Source organism: Salvelinus namaycush, chromosome 3, assembly GCF_016432855.1.
Source record: "Salvelinus namaycush isolate Seneca chromosome 3, SaNama_1.0, whole genome shotgun sequence".
Taxonomy (NCBI): Eukaryota; Metazoa; Chordata; class Actinopteri; order Salmoniformes; family Salmonidae; genus Salvelinus; species Salvelinus namaycush.
Window position 1 is genome coordinate 17,752,324 of NC_052309.1, and position 20,700 is coordinate 17,773,023.

Genomic DNA, 20,700 nt, shown 5'->3' on the forward strand with positions numbered 1-20,700 from the left:
GTTGACTGTTGCTGGGTGTTTATTGTCCTCAATCAGCACTGGACTGTAGCCTACCTGCCCTAAGCTCTCTCCTGGCCTCTTACACTAAGTTTGAATTTGTCCTGCTAGGTGACCTAAACTGGGACATGCTTAAACCACCTGACCAAGTCCTAAAGCAATGGGGACTCCCTTAATCTTTCTCAGATTATTACCAATCCCACAAGGTATGACTCCAAACACCCAGAAAAGGCTACTCTCCTCGATGTTATCCTCACAAACAATCCTGATAGGTATCAGTCTGGTGTTTTCTGTAATTGGTTATTGATCACTGTTTTACAGCCTGTGTTCGTAATGGCTGCTCAGTGAAATGACCTGTCCTTGTCATAGACACTTGCTAAAAAACTTTAATGAGCAAGCCTTCCTTCATGACCTGGCCTTTGTAAATTGGTACAGAATGAGCTTGATCTGTCGAAGACGCTTGGACCTTCTTTTTGGATATTTCCAGTGATATTGTTAAACACTCCCCCATAAAGAAAAGGAGAATTAAAAACATGTTCAGCCCCTGGTTCGACCGTGATCTTGCAGAGGTACTCCACCTCAAGAATTGCACTCTACAAGCAACACTAGACTCTATTATGGTGGGAGATTTTAATACGGTTTTACATGCCTCTATGGACCGTAAAGGAAATTGCACTACAAACTGTAGTCATGAAATCATGAATGTCATGTATATATTTGAATTAGTGGAGGTATGGAGGCTTAATTACCCTGACCTAGTGAGATATACATGGCGGAGGCTTAATCAAGCTAGTCGTCTTTATTACTTTGTGTCATTCTCTCTGGCACAAAAAGTTAGTGTTGATGACGGGACAGAATGCGGTTGGACCATCACATAATTGGCATATATATTACTCTTTCAGAATTTCGACGTGGACGAGAATATTGAAAATGTAATCAAGTCTACTGGATGGTAACTTGTTTTTAACTAGGACAGAAGAATTTATAACTGACTTTTTCCGACATAATATATTGTAGGTACAGCAGATCCCCTTATTGTATGGGAGACTTTTAAATGTGCCTTTAGAGGCCATTCAATTCAGTACTCATCTGTAAAACAAAAGCAATAGATCAAGAGTCCATATTAACAAAGGAAATTGAAGGACTAACAGTACAGATACAGTTGAAGTCGGAAGTTTACATACACCTTAGCCAAATACATTTAAACTCAGTTTTTCACAATTCCTGACATTTAATCCTAGTAAAAATTCCCTGTCTTAGGTCAGTTAGGATCACCACTTTATTTTAAGAATGTGAAATGTAAGAATAATAGTAGAGGGATTTATTTCAGCTTTTATTTCTTTCATCACATTCCCAGTGGGTCAGAAGTTTACATACACTTAATTAGTATTTAGTAGCATTGCCATTAAATTGTTTAACTTGGGTCAAATGTTTCGGGTAACCTTCAACAAGCTTCCCACAATAAGTTGGGTGAATATTGGTCCATTCCTCCTGACAGAGCTGGTGTAACTGAGTCAGGTTTGTAGGCCTCCTTGCTCGCACACGCTTTTTCAGTTCTGCCCACACATTTTCTATAGGATTGAGGTCGGCTTTGTGATGGCCACTTCAATACCTTGACTTTGTTGTCCTTAAGCCATTTTGCCACAACTTTGGAAGTATGCTTGGGGTAATTGTTCATTTTGGAAGACCCATTTGTGACCAAGCTTTAACTTCCTGACTGATGTCTTGAGATGTTGCTTCAATATATTCACATAATTTCCCTTCCTCATGATGTCATCTATTTTGTGAAGTGCACCAGTCCCTCCTGCAGCAATGCACTCCCACAACATGATTCTGCCAACCCCGTGCTTCACGGTTGGGATGGTGTTCTTCGGCTTGCAAGTCTCCCCCTTTCTCCTCCAAACAAGGATGGTCATTATGGCCAAACAGTTCTATTTTTGTTTCATCAGACCAGAGGACATTTCTCCAAAAAGTATGATGTTTGTCCCCATGTGCAGTTGCAAACCGTGGTCTGGCTTTTTATGGCGGTTTTGGAGCAGTGGTTCTTCCTTGCTGAGCGGCCTTTCAGGTTATGTCGATATAGGACTTGTTTTACTGTGGATATAGATACTTTTGTATCTGTTTCCTCCAGCATCTTCACAAGATCCTTTGCTGTTGTTCTGGGACTGGTTTGCACTTTTCGCACCAAAGTACGTTCATCTCTAGGAGACAGAACGCGTCTCCTTTCTGAGCGGTATGACGGCTGCGTGGTCCCATGGTGTTTATAGTTGTGTACTATTGTTTGTACAGATGAACGTGGTACATTCAGGCGTTTGGAAATTGCTCCCATGGATGAACCAGACTTGTGGAGGTCTACAATCTTTTTTCTGAGGTCTTGGCTGATTTCTTTAGATTTTCCCATGATGTCAAGCAAAGAGGCATTGAGTTTGAAGGTAGGCCTTGAAATACATCCACAGCTACACCTCCAATTGACTCAAACAATGTCAATTAGCCTATCAGAAGCTTCTAAAGCCATTACATAATTTTCTGGAATTTTCCAAACTGTTTAAAGGCACAGTCAACTTAGTGTATGTAAACTTCTGAGCCACTGGAATTGTGATACAGTGAGTTATAAGTGAAATAGTTTGTCTGTTAACAATTGTTGGAAAAATTGTGTGGTGGTGATCCTAACTGACCTAAGACAGGGAATTTTTACTAGGATTAAATGTCAGGAATTGTGAAAAACTGAGTTTAAATGTATCTCTCTAAGGTGTATGTAAACTTCCGACTTCAACTGTATAAAAATGCCTAGAATATTTCAATTTTGGAGAATGTCTTATAAAATGGATTGAAGTTGTATGTGTGTGTGTGTGTGTGTGTGTGTGTGTGTGTGTGTGTGTGTGTGTGTAAAATAATAAATAATGGCTACATTTCAAAGTTTTAAACTGTCAAGAGTGTTAAAACAAGGCTGTCCACTATCGGCATATTTATTCATGATCATTATTGTTAAAATTAGATCCAACAATAATATTAAAGGATTAGAAATCCAAGGCTTGAAATCAAAAGGTGCCATTGTACGCTGATGATTCATTTTCTTTTAAAACCACAATTAGAATCCATCCACAGCCTCATAGAGGATCTAGATACTTTTTCTAACCTCTGGATTAAAACCAATTTTCACGTATTGGATCACTAAAAAAAGCAACTTTTACATTACCGTGTAGTTTACCAATAAAATGGTCTGACGGGGATGTGGACATACTCGGTATACATATCCCGAAAGAAATGTTCTGACTCCAATACATTTTTATAGAAAGTTAGCAAAAATAGATAAGATCTTGCTACTGTACCATGGAATGGAAAATACCTGTCAATTTGTGGAAAAATTACCCTGATTTAACTCTTTAATCATATCACAGTTTACCTATTTGCTTATGGTTTTGCCTGCGCCTGGTGACATGCTTTTTAAATTATATGAACACAAAATATAACATTTTATTTGGAATGACAAGCCAGACAAAATTAAAAGGGCCTATTTTATATAATGAATATGAATTCGGAGGGTCAGAAATTATTAAAGCATTAGACCTCTCACTAAAGGCATCAGTCATACAAAAGTTATGCTTAAATCTGATTAAATTAATGAACATGCACCTGTGAAACGGTCGTTAAGACACTAACAGCTTGCAGACGGTAGGCAATTAAGGTCACAATTATGAAAAACACCAAAAGAAAGATGCCCAGGGTCCCTGCTCATCTGCGTGAACGTGCCTTAGGCATGCTGCACGGAGGCATGAGGACTGCAGATGTGGCCAGGGCAGTAAATTACAATGTCTGTACTGTGAGACGCCTAAGACAGTGCTACAGGGAGACAGGACGGACAGCTGATCATCCTCGCAGTGGCAGACCACGTGTAACAACACCTGCACAGGATCGGTACATCCGAACATCACACCTGCGGGACAGGTACAGCATGGCAACAACTGCCCGAGTTACACCAGGAACACACAATCCCTCCATCAGTGCTCAGACTGTCTGCAATAGACAGAGAGGCTGGACTGAAGGCTTGTAGGCCTGTTGTAATGCAAGTCCTCACCAGACATCACCGGCAACTACGTCGCCTATGGGAACAAACCCACTGTTGCCGGACCAGACAGGACTGGCAAAAGTGCTCTTCACTGACGAGTTGTGGTTTTGTCTCACCAGGGGTGATGGTCGGATTCACTTTTATCGTTGAAGGCATCAGCGTTGCACCGAGGCCTGTACTCTGGAGCGGGATCGATTTGGAGGTGGAGGGTCCATCATGGTCTGGGGCAGTGTGTCACAGCATCATCGGACTGAGCTTGTTGTCATTGCAGGCAATCTCAACGCTGTGCCTTACAGGGAAAACATCCTCCTCCCTTATGTGGTACCCTTCCTGCAGGCTCATCCTGACATGACCCTCCAGCATGACAATGCCACCAGCCATACTGCTCGTTCTGTGTGTGTGATTTCCTGCAAGACAGGAATGTCAGTGTTCTGCCATGGCCAGCGAAGAGCCCGGATCTCAATCCCGTTGATTGAATTTGAACCCCCCCCCCCCCCCTTGTTCGGGGACACATTTTTCAATTGCTGTTAGTCACATGTCTGTGGAACTTGTTCAGTTTTATGTCTCATTTGTTGAATCTTATGTTCATACAAATATTTACACGTTAAGTTTGCTGAAAATTAACGCAGTTGACAGTGAGAGGACGTTTCTTTTTTTGCTGAGTTTATGTATATAGATATGTATATATATTTACCCCAAAAATGTATGGGGGATTAGAAATGATGCAGACAATTGCATTGATGGATGCAACAAGCTTTCCGCAAATTAAAGCTGATCCACCCCCTAAAAAAAAAAAAAAGATTTGCATTTGGCGAAAGGCTTGGCACAAGCATACTCAGGCTGACTAGCTCTTGTTCATGCAAATGAGAAATACGGTTTTTCAGGCTATCCAGAGGGCCAAAGTTAGTTACTTTAAGGAGCAGTTCTCTCACTGTGGGTCTAACCTCAAGAAGTTCTGGAAAAAAAGAGCGCTCCGATGCTCCTCCCTCTTTTTCCTCTGCCCCGCTACAAAGTTTTCCCCTGCAGGCGGTCACTGAGTCCGAGGTGCTAAAGGAGCTCCTTAACTTCTACTTCATCACAATCCCGGATCCGGGAGCACCCCCATCAGTAAAAAAGCTGACTAGCATAGCCTAGCATAGCGTCACAAGTAAATACTAGCATCTAAATATCATTAAATCACAAGTCCAAGACACCAGATGAAAGATACACATCTTGTGAATCCAGCCATCATTTCTGATTTTTAAAATGTTTTACAGGGAAGACACAATATGTATTTCTATTAGCTAACCACGATAGCAAAAGACACAACTTTTTTTTCCCACCATTTTTTTCCTGCATAGGTAGCTATCACAATTTCGACCAAATAAAGATATAAATAGTCACTAACCAAGAAACAACTTCATCAGATGACAGTCTGATAACATATTTATTGTATAGCATATGTTTTGTTAGAAAAATGTGCATATTTCAGGTATAAATCATAGTTTTACATTGCAGCCACCATCACAACTCTCACCAAAGCAACTAGAATAACTACAGAGACCAACGTGAATTACCTAAATACTCATCATAAAACATTTATGAAAAATACACAGCGTACAGCAAATGAAAGACAAACATCTTGTGAATCCAGCCAATATTTCAGATGTTTTAAGTGTTTTACAGCGAAAACAGAACATAGCATTATATTAGCTTACTACAATAGCCAACCACACAACAGCATTGATTCAAGCCAACAATAGCGATAACGAATAGACCAGCAAAAGATATTAATTTTTTCACTAACCTTTTCAAACTTCTTCAGATGACAGTCCTATAACATCATATTCCACAATACATATAGAGTTTGTTCGAAAATGTGCATATTTAGCGGCACAAATCGTGGTTATACAATGAGAATAGTAGCCAAGCTGCCAACAAAATGTCGGGAGAAATCTTGGGAGAGGCACCTAATCTAATCATTAACTAATCATAAACTTGACTAAAAAATACAGGTTGGACAGCAAATGAAAGATACATTAGTTCTTAATGCAACCGCTGTGTTAGATTTTTAAAATTAACGTTACTACGACATACAGCGTGCGTTAAAGCGAGACCGCACCGAAATTATTATTATTATTATTATTATTTTTTTTTTTTTTATTTTTTTTTTTTTTTTGGGGGGGGTGGATCAGCTTAATATTGCGGAAAGAATGTTGCTTCCAATGTAATTGTCTGCATCATTTCCAATCCCCCATATTTTTTGGGGTAAATATATATATCCATTCACGTATGCATACATATACACATATATACATACACATACCTACATAGACATACATACTTTTTTAAAGAGTATACCTTTATTATTATTCCCCGCAAACCCTACCACCGATCCCCCAATTGGAGTAAACTGATAAACATTTCTGTTTTTACCTTCAATTTATACATCTTATACACATTTTACAGACACAGTCTACTTTATAATAGTTCTCTCTTGTTTGTTCTTAGTCCTTCCTCTATTTCTGTTGTCCATCCAGTTTGATTTCCACTTGTAACTGTGCTATTTCACAATAGCTCCGCACCTATACACATTTCACAGATCCCGTATGCCCTACATTGTTTATCTTGTTATTAGTCCCACCCTTCAGCTCCACTCAACCTTTCCCATCTATCTTCCAACATCATCCATTTCGGATTTTTATTTGCCATATATTTTTCAACTGTGCTGTGATGCTTCACAAAAGATTTGAATCTTCCTATTCTCATAGCTTCCACGGATTGTAAATTAAAAATAAACATTTTTGCTAAAATAATTATTATATTATTGATTGATTGACTATGGCTTTTCAAATCCCCCAGTATTGCTATCTGTAGCGTTAGTTCTACGCAAATGTTGCAATTCTTCAACCATTCCTGGACCTGTGACCAAAAACGAGCTACATGCGGACAATACCAAAATAAATGGTCTAATGACTCTGCCTCCTCACAGCAGAATCTACAGAGCTGGGAAGATTGTATCCCCCATATATATAACATTCTATTAGTTGCAAGAATTTTGTACAATAATTTAAATTGAAAAATTCGAAGTTTTGAATCCGGCGTTGTTTTGCGTATCAATTCATAAACCATGTGCCATGGAATGGGTACATCGAAAATCTCTTCCCAACTATTTTGCAATTTATATGGCACAGCTGTAAGTTTTTTGGTCCTTAAATGAAATTGGTATATGTTTTTATTTATCACACTTTTCTTTAACCATTTATGTTCTTTAATATAAGGCCGACATACAAGTTCCTTACTTTTATCCCCTTCCACCTGCCTCTTCCATTTTTGTGGTAATGCCGCAATTAATTGGTTGTAATTTTGGGTAGAGCAGACATTTCCATATGTCTGTGTTAGCTCCACCAGTCCTATTTATGATATCATTCACAAAAATTATACCTTTTTTAAACATTTCTTCGATAAATACAGTTTTTTTTATCAATTACTATATTTGAATTTAACCACAAGATTTGTTGTACTATTTGTTCCGTCCTTTCAGGTGGATTAAACTGAAATTGCAACCAACTTTCTAAGGCTTGTTTAAAAAATAAAGATATTTTGGAAATGATTTCCTTTTCAAGCAACCGAAAGTGAGCAGGTGTAATCTGAATAAAGGGAAAAAGGCCCTTCTTGAACATAGGATGAGACATTCGTACCAATCTACTAGAGAACCAGTTTGGATTTAAGTATAACTTTTGTATGACTGATGCCTTTAGTGAGAGGTCTAATGCTTTAATATTTAATAATTTCTGCCCTCCGAATTCATATTCGTTATATAAATAGGCCCTTTTAATTTTATCTGGCTTGCCGTTCCAAATAAAATTGAATATTTTTTGTTCATATAATTTAAAAAGCAGGTCACTAGGTGTAGGCAAAACCATAAGCAAATAGGTAAACTGTGATATGATTAAAGAGTTAATCAGGGTGATTTTCCCACAAATAGACAGGTATTTTCCTTTCCATGGTAGCAAGATCTTATCTATTTTTGCTAACTTTCTATAAAAATTTATTGGAGTGAGATCATTTCTTTCTTTTGGGATTTGTATACCGAGTATGTCCACATCACCGTCAGACCATTTAATTGGTAAACTACATGGCAATGTAAAATGTGTATTTTTTAGTGATCCAATACGTAATATGGTACATTTATCATAATTTGGTTTTAATCCAGAGAGGATAGCAAATGTATCTAGATCCTCTAAGAGGCCGTGGAGAGTTTCTAGTTGTGGTTTTAAAAGAAAACATGAATCATCAGCGTACAATGACACCTTAGTTTTTAGGCCCTGGATTTCTAATCCCTTAATATTAATGTTTGATCTAATTTTAACAGCTAACATTTCGATGGCAATAATAAATAGATATGCCGATAGTGGACAACCTTGTTTTACTCCTCTAGATAGTTTAAAACTTTCTGAGATGTAGCCATTATTTACTATTTTACACCTAGGGTTACTATACATAATTTTTACCCATTTTATAAGAGATTCCCCAAAATTGAAATATTCTAGGCATTTATATATAAACTCCAGTCGTACTTTATCAAAAGCCTTTTCAAAATCAGCTATGAAAACCAGGCCTGGTGTCCCCGATATTTCATAGTGTTCCATTGTTTCCAGTACTTGCCTTATATTATCTCCAATGTATCGTCCATGTAAAAAACCTGTCTGATTAGGATGAATAATATCTGACAAAACTTTTTTTATTCTATGCGCCAAGCATTTTGCTAGGATTTTTGCATCACAACACTGAAGTGTAAGAGGTCTCCAATTTTTTAAATGGACTGGATCTTTATATATACCACTTGGGTCCTGTTTCAGTAATAATGATATCACACCTTCTTGTTGCGTGTCTGATAATCTATCATTTATATAGGAGTGGTTAAAACAAGCTAATAATGGTCCTTTGAGTATATCAAAAAAATGTTTGTATACTTCCACTGGTATGCCATCCAGTCCTGGAGTTTTCCCATCCTTAAAGGCCCCAATTGCATCAAGTAGTTCCTCCTCTGTAATTAGGCCTTCACATGAGTCTTTCTGTACAGATGTTAATTTTACATTATTATTAGGGAAAAAATCCATACAATTAGTTTCAGTTAGTGGAGATGGAGGAGCCTGAAACGAAAATATATTCTTAAAGTACTTTACTTCCTCTTTCAAAATATCATTTGGTGAATCATGCGTGACTCCATCATTTGTAACAAGTTTTAATACGTTTTTTTTGGTAGCATTTCTATATTGACGATTGAAAAAGAATTTGGTGCATTTTTCCCCATATTCCATCCAGTTCGCTTTATTTTTGTAATATATTACACTGGATCTTTCTTGAATAAGTTCCTCCATTTCTTTTTGTTTTTCCTCTAACTTATTCTGTGCCTCTATGGTACCGTTTTTATTGTTATCTAACTGTACTGTTAGTCCTTCAATTTCCTTTGTTAATATGGACTCTTTTGATCGAAATTGCTTTTGTTTTATAGATGAGTACTGAATTGCATGGCCTCTAAAGGCACACTTAAAAGTGTCCCATACAATATGGGGATCTGCTGTACCTATGTTATGTCTAAAAAAGTCAGTTATAAATTCTTCTGTCCTAGTTCTAAACAATTTATCATCTAGTAGGCTTTGATTAAATTTCCAATATCCTCGCCCACGTGGAAATTCTGTAAGAGTAATATATATGCCAATTATGTGATGGTCCGACCGCATTCTGTCCCCTATCAAACACTTTTTAACTTTTGGTGCCAGAGAGAATGATATAAGAAAGTAGTCAAGGCGACTAGCTTGATTAAGCCTCCGCCATGTATATCTCACTAGGTCAGGGTATTTAAGTCTCCATATATCCACTAATTCCAATACATCCATGACATTCCTGATTTCCTTAAGTGCCTGAGGGTGATAGTTTGTAGTGTGATTTCCTTTCCGGTCCATAGAGGTATTTAAGACCGTATTAAAATCTCCCACTATAATAATAGAGTCTAGTGTTGCTTGTAGAGTTGATACATTCTTATATATATTGTCAAAGAAGCTTGGATCATCATTATTCGGACCGTATAGGTTAATAAGCCATATATGTTTATTGTCCAATAACATATTTAAAATAATCCATCTACCTTGAGGATCTGTTTGGACAAGTTGCACATTTGGATCAAAGTTATTATTAATTAAAACCATCACCCCTTTTGAATTTCTTTGCCCATGGGAGAAATATATTTTGCCCCCCCAGTTCTTTTTCCACAAAACTTCATCTAAAACTGTCGAATGGGTTTCCTGTAAACAGTAGATATTATAATCCTTCTCTTTTAGCCAGGTAAATACTGATCGTCTTTTCTTATTATCTGCTAAGCCATTACAATTGTAACTGGCTATACTTATTTCACCACTTACCATAATGAGACACACCTTTCAATTATTTTTATCAAAATATATGTTTGTAAACGTCCTATTAAAAAGTAACATAATGATTGAGTGTCTATATAGTTGTACCATGACATTTGCATCTCCACTAAGCAAACCTCCAATTGGTCCCCACTATTCCACCCGCCAAAAGCCCCCATCTCGAGTTGGGTTGTCATCCCAATGCCCGGCAGACCACCCCCGACCCCCCGCATCGCACAGCCCCGGACCGACTGGGATCCATCCTTCGAAAAGTGCACACAGCACCATCCACCGAACCGAAGCAGATCCATTGCCAAATGCATTTCCATCGCCCTCACCTCGATTTGTATTATATATTGCTGTGGATCATCCTCTATAGTCCCTAACATCTTTTACTTCTTCCTTCGCAACAGTTGTGGGATACACACATACACCCACACACATTCAGCCCTTACCCCCACACAACCATAAGCTCACCCTCTCAACAATTGCACCATCCCAGAGCCCAACTCAAGATGGGTCATGATTTACAAATGTACTTGCAGTTGCAGCTGCATGAGAAGGCCTGCAAGACCGCGCAAAAAATGAGCATAAATGTAGAGATTTATTTACCATTGTCACATCCTAGATGATGGAGGTCAAATGTACACCTTCTTCCTGAAACACCCACAATACGGTCATCCATTTTGACCATGTTCCCAAGCATCTCCATGCAGTCCGATTGGTTTCGTGCCACCAGGGGCACAATAATATACCCCCTCTCTGAATGTCCGAGTGTGACCCCCTCCCCATGGGTTACTGCAGCTAGTGTTGCCAGCACTGCCACTGCCTGGGTGGGGGCACCCCACCGGAATCCCCACCGGCTAGGTACAAGGTCGTCAAGGTTCTCATTAGCAGCTTTGAGAATTTCCTTGTTTATTATGCTCTCCCTTTAGGGGGCTTTGGCTTTGCAGGACCAACCCTGCCAAGCAGGCTCAGAATCTTGAGGGGGCAGTGCTGCTCATGGTCCCTGTCCTCATTTTGGCTGCATACAGACCGTTTACAGCATGCACATAAAACAGTTAGGGACTTCTCCTTAGTATCTGGGCCATTCATGTGGGTGTCTAGGGTATAGGGCCATGGACCGTACCATTAAAATAGGATAATAAATAATTAGATATAATTTATTTTAAAAATGTAGTTCCCCATGATAGGACAATAAATAAATAAGACGTATAATTCATTATAAAAGTATATCCATCATTTGAACAACATTGAAAGCCCTCTCATACCCGGCCCACAGCAATACACTGGCTCTGGGATATGCAACTATTTCATTACTCACTCACTCGACTTTCCAAACATAACAAATAAAAATAAACACACACCACACCATCCACACATACTGTGCCTTCTGTTTACTTAGTTTTTATCTTCACTATGTAGAAATAGTGCTTGTGTTCAATTAGTTATATGTGAAGATTTATAGAAAAGCTATATTTTGTATTGTATTGTTACAATCAGTAACCGGGCTTGAATTGTGTTTATTTTCCTCATCTATGAGAACTTTGTAATTTTTAAAATAACCATGGAGTAATCTTTGTGTCTCTGAACAACTGGTTATCAATATATAGTTTATCCACGACGAGAGCTACTCGTTTCGCTTTTAATCTATTTTCTTTGAAAATTGGATACAGAACTTTGCGCCGTTCTGCAATTTCTTTCGGAAACTGATCATTCATGCCAATTTTGGTCCCAGCAAGTCTTTTACCCAGGCTTTTAACCATTATTTTATCTTTAAATGAAGCAAATTTGGCAACGATTGGGCGTTCGTACCTCTGCCCTCTCTGTCCGAGGCGGTGTACACGTTCAAGTTGGATCTTATCGATAACTTCACGTGGAATCTGAAGCGCTGCAAAAAGGAACTCTCTAACTACAGATTCAGGAACCTCTCCTTCTTTCTCTTGGATACCTGTAAGTACCAAATTCTCTCTCATGGATCTAGTTTGTATGTCCAGTAAGCATTCTTTCAGAACGTTGTTCTCCTTTTTAAATTCATTCATTTCGGTTTCAATCTTATTGACCGTCACTTTTAGCGCGTGTGTTTCCTTCTCCAATGTCGCAGCTTTTTCATCACTCATCTCTAGGCTTGCCTTCAAGTCTTTTATATCTTTACTAACTAATTCAAGTATACCCAGTTTGTCATTTATTGATTTTAACAGATCGGTTTCGACCTTTACCATTGCTGGTGTTGAGAATATTAGATCATCCGTGTCGGTTGAGGAGTCACGTTTTCGTTTTTGATTCGGTTCCCCTGTCTTATTCTCCGTCATGTTTGGGTGTTGCTTGTTTTCGTAATATTTGTCGATAAATGTCTCTAGTCTTAGGATTTGTTTTGTGTTATTATCCAGATTGAAGGTTATCACCCACCAGATTATTTAGTGCTAATATTTTAGTCTAATTTAGCAGATATTTCGAATATTATGTTTTATCTTGAGGTGCTCTACATAACTTCGTTCAGTCCGCCATTACCTTTAAGTCCGCCGTCTACGTTTTAGAAACTAGAGAGTGTTTTCTATCCAATAGTAATAATAATATGCATATTGTACGAGCAAGAATTGAGTACGAGGCAGTTTAATTTGGGAACGACATTTTTACAAAGTGAAAACAGCACCCCCTATTGAGAAAAGGTTCAACTTGAGCCCAAAACCATCTGGGTCAGATGGTTTAGACCCTTTCTTCTTTAATTGCCACTAGGGGGGTGCCATTTCGACATAGCACAAAATCGTACCCAATTTAAACGGCCTCGTACTCAATTCTTGCTCGTACAATATACATATTATTCTTACTATTGGATAGAAAACACTCTCTAGTTTCTAAAACCGTTTGAATTATGTCTGTGGGTGAAACAGAACTCTTTCTGCAGCGAAATCCATGACAGGAACTGCGAAGGTCTGAAAACTAGGTATGTATCCTATGGGTCGACATGAACTGCACCCGCCTTCCCCTGGATGTCAGTAACCAATGAGAAGTGGAATGGACTTTCTACGTAGTTCTCAGAGTTTATAAAAGGCCAAGGAACGAGGGGACCTCTCTTTTCAACGCTCGCCATTACGCAAAGCAAGACCTCAGGATGGCATTTTGAAACGCTCAGTTATCGACCTTAGATATATCCGTCTGTAATTTAATTCGATATAGGTGTTAGAAACATCATAACGAAGTTATTTTAAACCGAGTTATATCAGTTTATGCGAGTATATTGCTATTTTCGGAATTTCCTTAGTATTGAGTTTGAGGATTTGGGCATGCTGTGGCCACATAGCTACTGTTAGCTGCTACTTCCGAAGTTGAACATGACGTTTTACAACCAAGCAACAATTCTTTTGGACAAAGGACCACTTGGCCAAGATTCTGATGGAAGCTCGTCCAAAAGTAAGAGCTATTTATGATGTTATTCCGTATTTATGTGGAAAAATGTAAACGGATTTGTCCGCCATTATTGCGGCACTAGTCTGGCTGTAACGCACACTGTATGTCTAGTAACGTTAATTTTAAAAATCTAACTCAGCGGTTGCATTAATAACTAATGCATCTTTCATTTGATGTCCAACCTGTATTTTTTAGTCAAGTTTACGATTATTTATTGATTAGACTAGGTGCCTTTCCAAGATGGCGCCGGCCAGAATGCATGACCTGTTGCTTCTAATCACATTGTATAACCACGATTAGTGCAGCTAAATATGCACATTTTCGAACAAATCCTATATGGATTGTGTAATATGATGTTACAGGACTGTCATCTGAAGAATTCTGAGAAGGTTAGTGGAAAATTATTTTATTTTGGTGGTGAATACGTTATCGCTATGTTTGGCTGGAATCAATGCTGTTGTCTGGTTTGCTATTGTGGTAAGCTAATATAACGATATATTGTGTTTTCGCTGTAAAACACTTAGAAAATCTGAAATATTGTCTTGATTCACAAGATCTGTGTCTTTCATCTGCTGCACGCTGTGTATTTTTAAGAAATGTTTTATGATGAGTAATTAGCTAATACACGATGGTCTCTGTAGTTATTCTAGTCATTTTAGTGAGAGTTGTGATGGGGGCTGCAATTGTAAACTATGATTTATACCTGAAATATGCACATTTTTCTAACAAAACCTATGCTATACAATAAATATGTTATCAGACTGTCATCTGATGAGGTTGTTTCTTGGTTAGTGGCTATTTATATCTTTATTTGGTCGAATTTGTGATAGCTACTGATGCAGTAAGAAAATGGTGGAGTTTGGGAGTGGTGTCTTTTGCTAACGTGGTTAGCTAATAGATTTACATATTTTGTCTTCCCTGTAAAACATTTTAAAAATCAGAAATGATGGCTTTATTCACAAGATCTGTATCTTTCATTTGGTGTCTTGGACTTGTGATTTCATGAACATTTTATTATATGATATCCCTGTGGCTTTAGGCTAGGCTATGCTAGTCAGCTTTTGTGATGGGGGGGATCCCGGATCCGGGTTTGGGAGGTGTTAGAGGTTATTAAGGTTGCTGCCTCTATAATCACCAAGCCTCTCTGACCTTTTCAACCTGTCTCTCCTCTCTGGGGAGGTTCCCATTGCTTTGAAGGCAGCCATGGTTCATCCTTTATTTAAAGGGGGAGATCAAGCCGATCCTAACTGTTATAGGCCTATTTCTATTTTGCCCTGTTTATCAAAACTGTTGGAATAACTTGTCAATCAACTGACTGGCTTTCTTGATGTCTATAGTATTCTCTCTGGTGAGCAATCTGGTTTCCACTCAGGTAATGGATGTGTCACTGCAACCTTAAAGGTCCTCAATGATGTCACCATTACCCTTGATTCTAAGTAATGTTTTACTGCTATTTTTATTGGCCAAAGCTTTTGATACGCTAGACCATTCCATTCTTGTGGGCCGGCAAAGAAGTATTGGGGTCTTTGGCCTGGTTTGCTAACTACCTCTTTCAAAGAGTGCAGTGTATAAAGTCAGAACATCTGCTGTTTCAGCCACTGCCTGTCACTGTGTACACCAAGGCTCGATCCACCCCCACGCTCTTCTCAATTTACATCATAGCTCAGGCAGTAGGAAGCTCTCTCATCAATTTACAGTGGGGCAAAAAAGTATTTAGTCAGCCACTAATTGTGCAAGTTCTCCCACTTAAAAAGATGAGAGGCCTGTAATTTTCATCATAGGTACACTTCAACTATGACAGACAAAATGAGAAAATGAAAGATGAAAGAGGTCAAACGTTTTCTGTAAGTCTTCACAAGGTTTTCACACACTGTTGCTGGTATTTTGGCCCATTCCTCCATGCAGATCTCCTCTAGAGCAGTGATGTTTTGGGGCTGTTGCTGGGCAACACGGACTTTCAACTCCCTCCAAAGATTTTCTATGGGGTTGAGATCTGGAGACTGGCTAGGCCACTCCAGGACCTTGAAATGCTTCTTACGAAGCCACTCCTTCATTGCCCGGGCGGTGTGTTTGGGATCATTGTCATGCTGAAAGACCCAGCCACGTTTCATCTTCAATGCCCTTGCTGGTTTTCACTCAAAATCTCACGATACATGGCCCCATTCATTCTTTCCTTTACACGGATCAGTCGTCCTGGTCCCTTTGCAGAAAAACAGCCCCAAAGCATGATGTTTCCACCCCCATGCTTCACAGTAGGTATGGTGTTCTTTGGATGCAACTCAGCATTCTTTGTCCTCCAAACACGACGAGTTGAGTTTTTACCAAAAAGTTCTATTTTTGTTTCATCTGACCATATGACATTCTCCCAATCTTCTTCTGGATCATCCAAATGCTCTCTAGCAAACTTCAGACGGGCCTGGACATTTACTGGCTTAAGCAGGGGGACACGTCTGGCACTGCAGGATTTGAGTCCCTGGCGGCGTAGTGTGTTACTGATGGTAGGCTTTGTTACTTTGGTCCCAGCTCTCTGCAGGTCATTCACTAGGTCCCCCCGTGTGGTTCTGGGATTTTTGCTCACCGTTCTTGTGATCATTTTGACCCCACGGGGTGAGATCTTGCGTGGAGCCCCAGATAGAGGGAGATTATCAGTGGTCTTGTATGTCTTCCATTTCCTAATAATTGCTCCCACAGTTGATTTCTTCAAACCAAGCTGCTTACCTATTGCAGATTGTCTTCCCAGCCTGGTGCAGGTCTACAATTTTGTTTCTGGTGTCCTTTGACAGCTCTTTGGTCTTGGCCATAGTGGAGTTTGGAGTGTGACTGTTTGAGGTTGTGGACAGGTGTCTTTCATACTGATAACAAGTTCAAACAGGTGCCATTAATACAGGTAACGAGTGGAGGACAGAGGAGCCTCTTAAAGAAGAGGTTACAGGTCTGTGAGAGCCAGAAATCTTGCTTGTTTGTAGGTGACCAAATACTTATTTTCCACCATAATTTGCAAATAAATTCATTAAAAATCCTACAATGTGATTTTCTGGATTTTTTTTCTCATTTTGTCTGTCATAGTTGAAGTGTACCTATGATGAAAATTACAGGCCTCTCTCATCTTTTTAAGTGGGAGAACTTGCACAATTGGTGGCTGACTAAATACTTTTTTGCCCCACCGTATATGCAGATGATAGTCTTATACTCAGCTAGCCCCTCCCCAGATTGTGTTAAACGCTCTACAACAAAGCTTTCTTAGTGTCAAACAAGCTTTCTGAACACCTCCAAAACAAAGGTCATGTGGTTTGGTAAGAAGAATGCCCTTCACCCCACAGGTGTGATTACTACCTCCTGAGGGTTTAGAGCTTGAGATAGTCACCTCATAAAAGTACTTGGAAGTATGGCTAGACAGTACACTGTCCTCTCAGCACATATCAAAGCTGCAGGCTAAATTTAAATCTAGACTTGGTTTCCTCTATCATAATCACTCCTCTTTTACTCCAGCTGCCAAACTATCCCTGATTCAGATGACCATCCTACCCATGCTAGATTACGGAGACGTAATTTATAGATCGGCATGTAAGGGTGCTCCTGAGTGGCTAGATGTTCTTTACCATTCAGCCATCAGATTTGCCACCAAAGCTCCTTATAGGACACATCACTGCACTCTATACTCTTCTGTAAACTGGTCATCTCTGTATACCTGTCGCAAGACCCACTGGATGAACCCACTGATTCTTATTTATAAACCCCTCTTAGGCTTCACTTCCCCCTATCTGAGATATCTACTGCAGCCCTCATCCTCTACATACAACTACCGTTCTGCCAGTCACATTCTGTTAAAGGTCCCCAAAGCGCACACATCCCTGAGTCGCTCGTCTTTTCAGTTCGCTGTAGCTAGTGACTGGAACGAGCTGCAACACTCAAACTGGACAGTCTTATCTCAATCTCTTCATTCAAAGACTCAATCATGGACACTCTCTTACTTACAGTTGTGGCTGCTTCGCGTGATGTATTGTTGTCTCTACCTTCTTGCCCTTTGCTGTTGTCTGTGCCCAATAATGTTTGTACCCTGTGCTGCTACCATGTTGTGTTGCTACCATGCGGTGTTGTCATGTGTTGCTGCTATGCTATGTTGTTGTCTTAGGTCTCTCTTTATGTGATGTGTGTTTTGTCCTATATTTTTATTTAATTTATTTTGTTTTGAATCACAGCCAGGTCCCCGCAGGAGGCCTTTTGGTAGACCATCATTGTAAATAAGAATTTGTTCTTAAATGACTTGCCTAATTAAATAAAGGTTAAATATAATAAATAAACAATAAGAGGTAACTCTGCGTCTTCCTTCCTGTGGCAGTCCTCATGAGAGCCAGTTTCATCATAGCGCTTGATGGTTTTTGCAACTGCACTTGAAGAAACTTTAAAAGTTCTTGGAATTTGCCGCATTGACTGACCTTCATGTGTTAAAGTAATGATGGACTGTCATTTCCCTTTGATTATTTGAGCTGTTCTTGCCATAATATGAACTTGGTCTTTTACCAAATAGGGCTATCTTCTGTATACCACCCCTACCTTGTCACAACACAACTGATTGTCTCAAACGCATTAAGAAGGAAATAAATTCCAACAAGACACACCTGTTAATTGAAATGCATTCCAGGTGACTTATTCATGAAGCTGGTTGAGAGAATGCCAAGAGTGTGCAAAGCTGTCAAGGTTAAAGGTGGCTACTTTGAAGAATCTCTCAAATCTAAAATATATTTGTATTTGTTTAACACTTTTTTTGGTTAATACATGATTCCGTATGTGTTATTTCATAGTTTTGATGTCTTCACTATTATTCTACAATGTAGAAAATAGTAAAAATATAGAAAAACCCTTGAATGAGTAGGTGTGTCCAAACTTTTGACTGGTACTGTATATATTTTTTTATGTGTGGTAGTTAGACATTGTCATCAGCAAAGTTCAAATGTGTGAAGGCAACCATCTTTATACAGCTGTAAAGTGCAGATTTTGTTCTCTTACTGCATCCTCCCTATCCCTCTTCTTCCAGAACCTCTTCATGGGTGAACCCTTCTCAGCCTAGTGTGTCTTCCAACCCCTTCTTATCATTATTGTCTCCTGAAATTGAGATTTCTATGGACTCCCCTAGAGTTGATGGGGAAACCAGAGGCGCCCAGGACCCGTCTACTGATCTAATGGAGAAGAAAGACCCTGCCCCCCTGCCCCCCAACAACCAGCGCTGGGCTCGTATGGACAACTGGCCTAGCAAGGGCAACGCTCATTCTGTCACAGTGAACCTCGCCCAAACAAAGCCAAAAAAACAGCCACATCCTCCAAGGCGTCAATCTTCCATGTCACTGGTGGGATGCGGGGATGACCAGGAGAGTGTTAGTGGTCAGGACCATTCCAGTATCAGGATGGACAAGGGTCCTGCTCCAGACAGACCAAGCCAGGCTCTAAGCCAGACACAGAGGGACCAGAGTATGACTAGAGTGAACCTGGGACATAAGGACATAGTAGGTGCCTCCATGTCCAAGGTCTCTCAACGTGTAGTACAGATGATCACACCACTGAGATTTTCCTCCACAGCTACAACAGAACACACAAGTGGAGGCCAGAGCTCTACCCACCATGGGAACCAACCAGAACAACACATGCCATCTGCCACTGAGGGGTTGAGGGTGGCTAAACACAATAAAGGTCCAGCACCTTCTAGGCCCCAGTACCCTCCAGGGAAGACAATGCCAAAAGTTTATGTATTAGATAAGCAATTGAATACTGAGGAACATGACACTCTGGTTGAGTTTGATCCAAATAATCCCTTTGCAGAAGACTGCAGAATGGAGAAGTCCTCTGGACACGGTGAAGAACAGAGACTAACTGGTGAACATCAGGAGAGCCTAGACTCTCCCAATCATCAGAGTCGTACCTCCACAGAAGCAAATCCAGGTTCAATGCAGAATAGTGTGGTTGGGGACTCAATGGAGCTTCCAACACCAGATGTTCTGCTAGTTGAGGATGGCTCCCGTTCCATCAAAAACACATTAGCAGAGCGGGTCTGTGTTCCCTTGCCTCCATTGAAGAAAACATCCACCTCTAGAGAGGAGGATACTGGTAAACAGAGTTCTGTAAAACTACAATGCCCAGGGGCTTCCTCTTTGAGTAAGCTTTCCTCAAGTATCTCAGAAAAAATGCAGAATCGAGGTGTGGGTGTGGCACTAACTTGTGTTAACATTGCCCAGCCCCAATGTGTACCCTCACCTGCCCTCTCCTTCCTACCCCAACCCAAGCCCCTGAAGGGATCAGGGGGCAGGAGTAACTGTCCTCCCCAGACAAGCTCTCCCCCTGGCCAGAGGATCCTGCTTCAGGCTGGAGCTATGTCCTCCGTTGCAGAGCATTGCAGTGGAGAGGAGGAGGGGGGAGGGAGAGGGGACAGGCCTACCTCAAGCACACGCAGGTGAGAGAGAGATTGAAGCCTTTTCCTGTAGTGTGTAGCAGCTTTGTGCTCTCCACGAAACCTCTCCTGTACTGTAGTTAGATTCACTAAACCTTTCCAATCGCTTGTAGGATGCATTGTTCGAGAACACTTCATGAATGTGACCCTTGTAAAATAATTTTACTCTCTTATAAAATGTTTAATTTCACTTACCTGAATTGAATCAATGGAACTTCTGACCAAGTTGTTTTTGCAATACTTTCAAAAGTTGTACAGGACATCATAGCTAGTACTACTTTAATAATGATTATATAATTCTGTAGTTATTATTAACATAGTTTAACGTAAAGCAACATGAACATAGCTCCCCAGAGAAATTAGCACTATATTAAGTAATCAAAAGAGCACTTACT

The 20,700-nt window shown here is 39.8% G+C and overlaps 1 protein-coding gene across 1 annotated transcript in view; it reads left to right on the plus strand.

The window, feature by feature from the left end:
* LOC120045038 (protein split ends-like) overlaps nucleotides 1–20,700 on the plus strand; it is a 54,562-nt gene that overhangs the window by 17,344 nt on the left and 16,518 nt on the right. Inside the window, exon 6 of the mRNA XM_038989864.1 lies at nucleotides 18,902–20,308. Coding sequence (XP_038845792.1) covers nucleotides 18,902–20,308 — 1,407 coding nt within the window. The remainder of the gene's footprint in view (nucleotides 1–18,901; nucleotides 20,309–20,700) is intronic.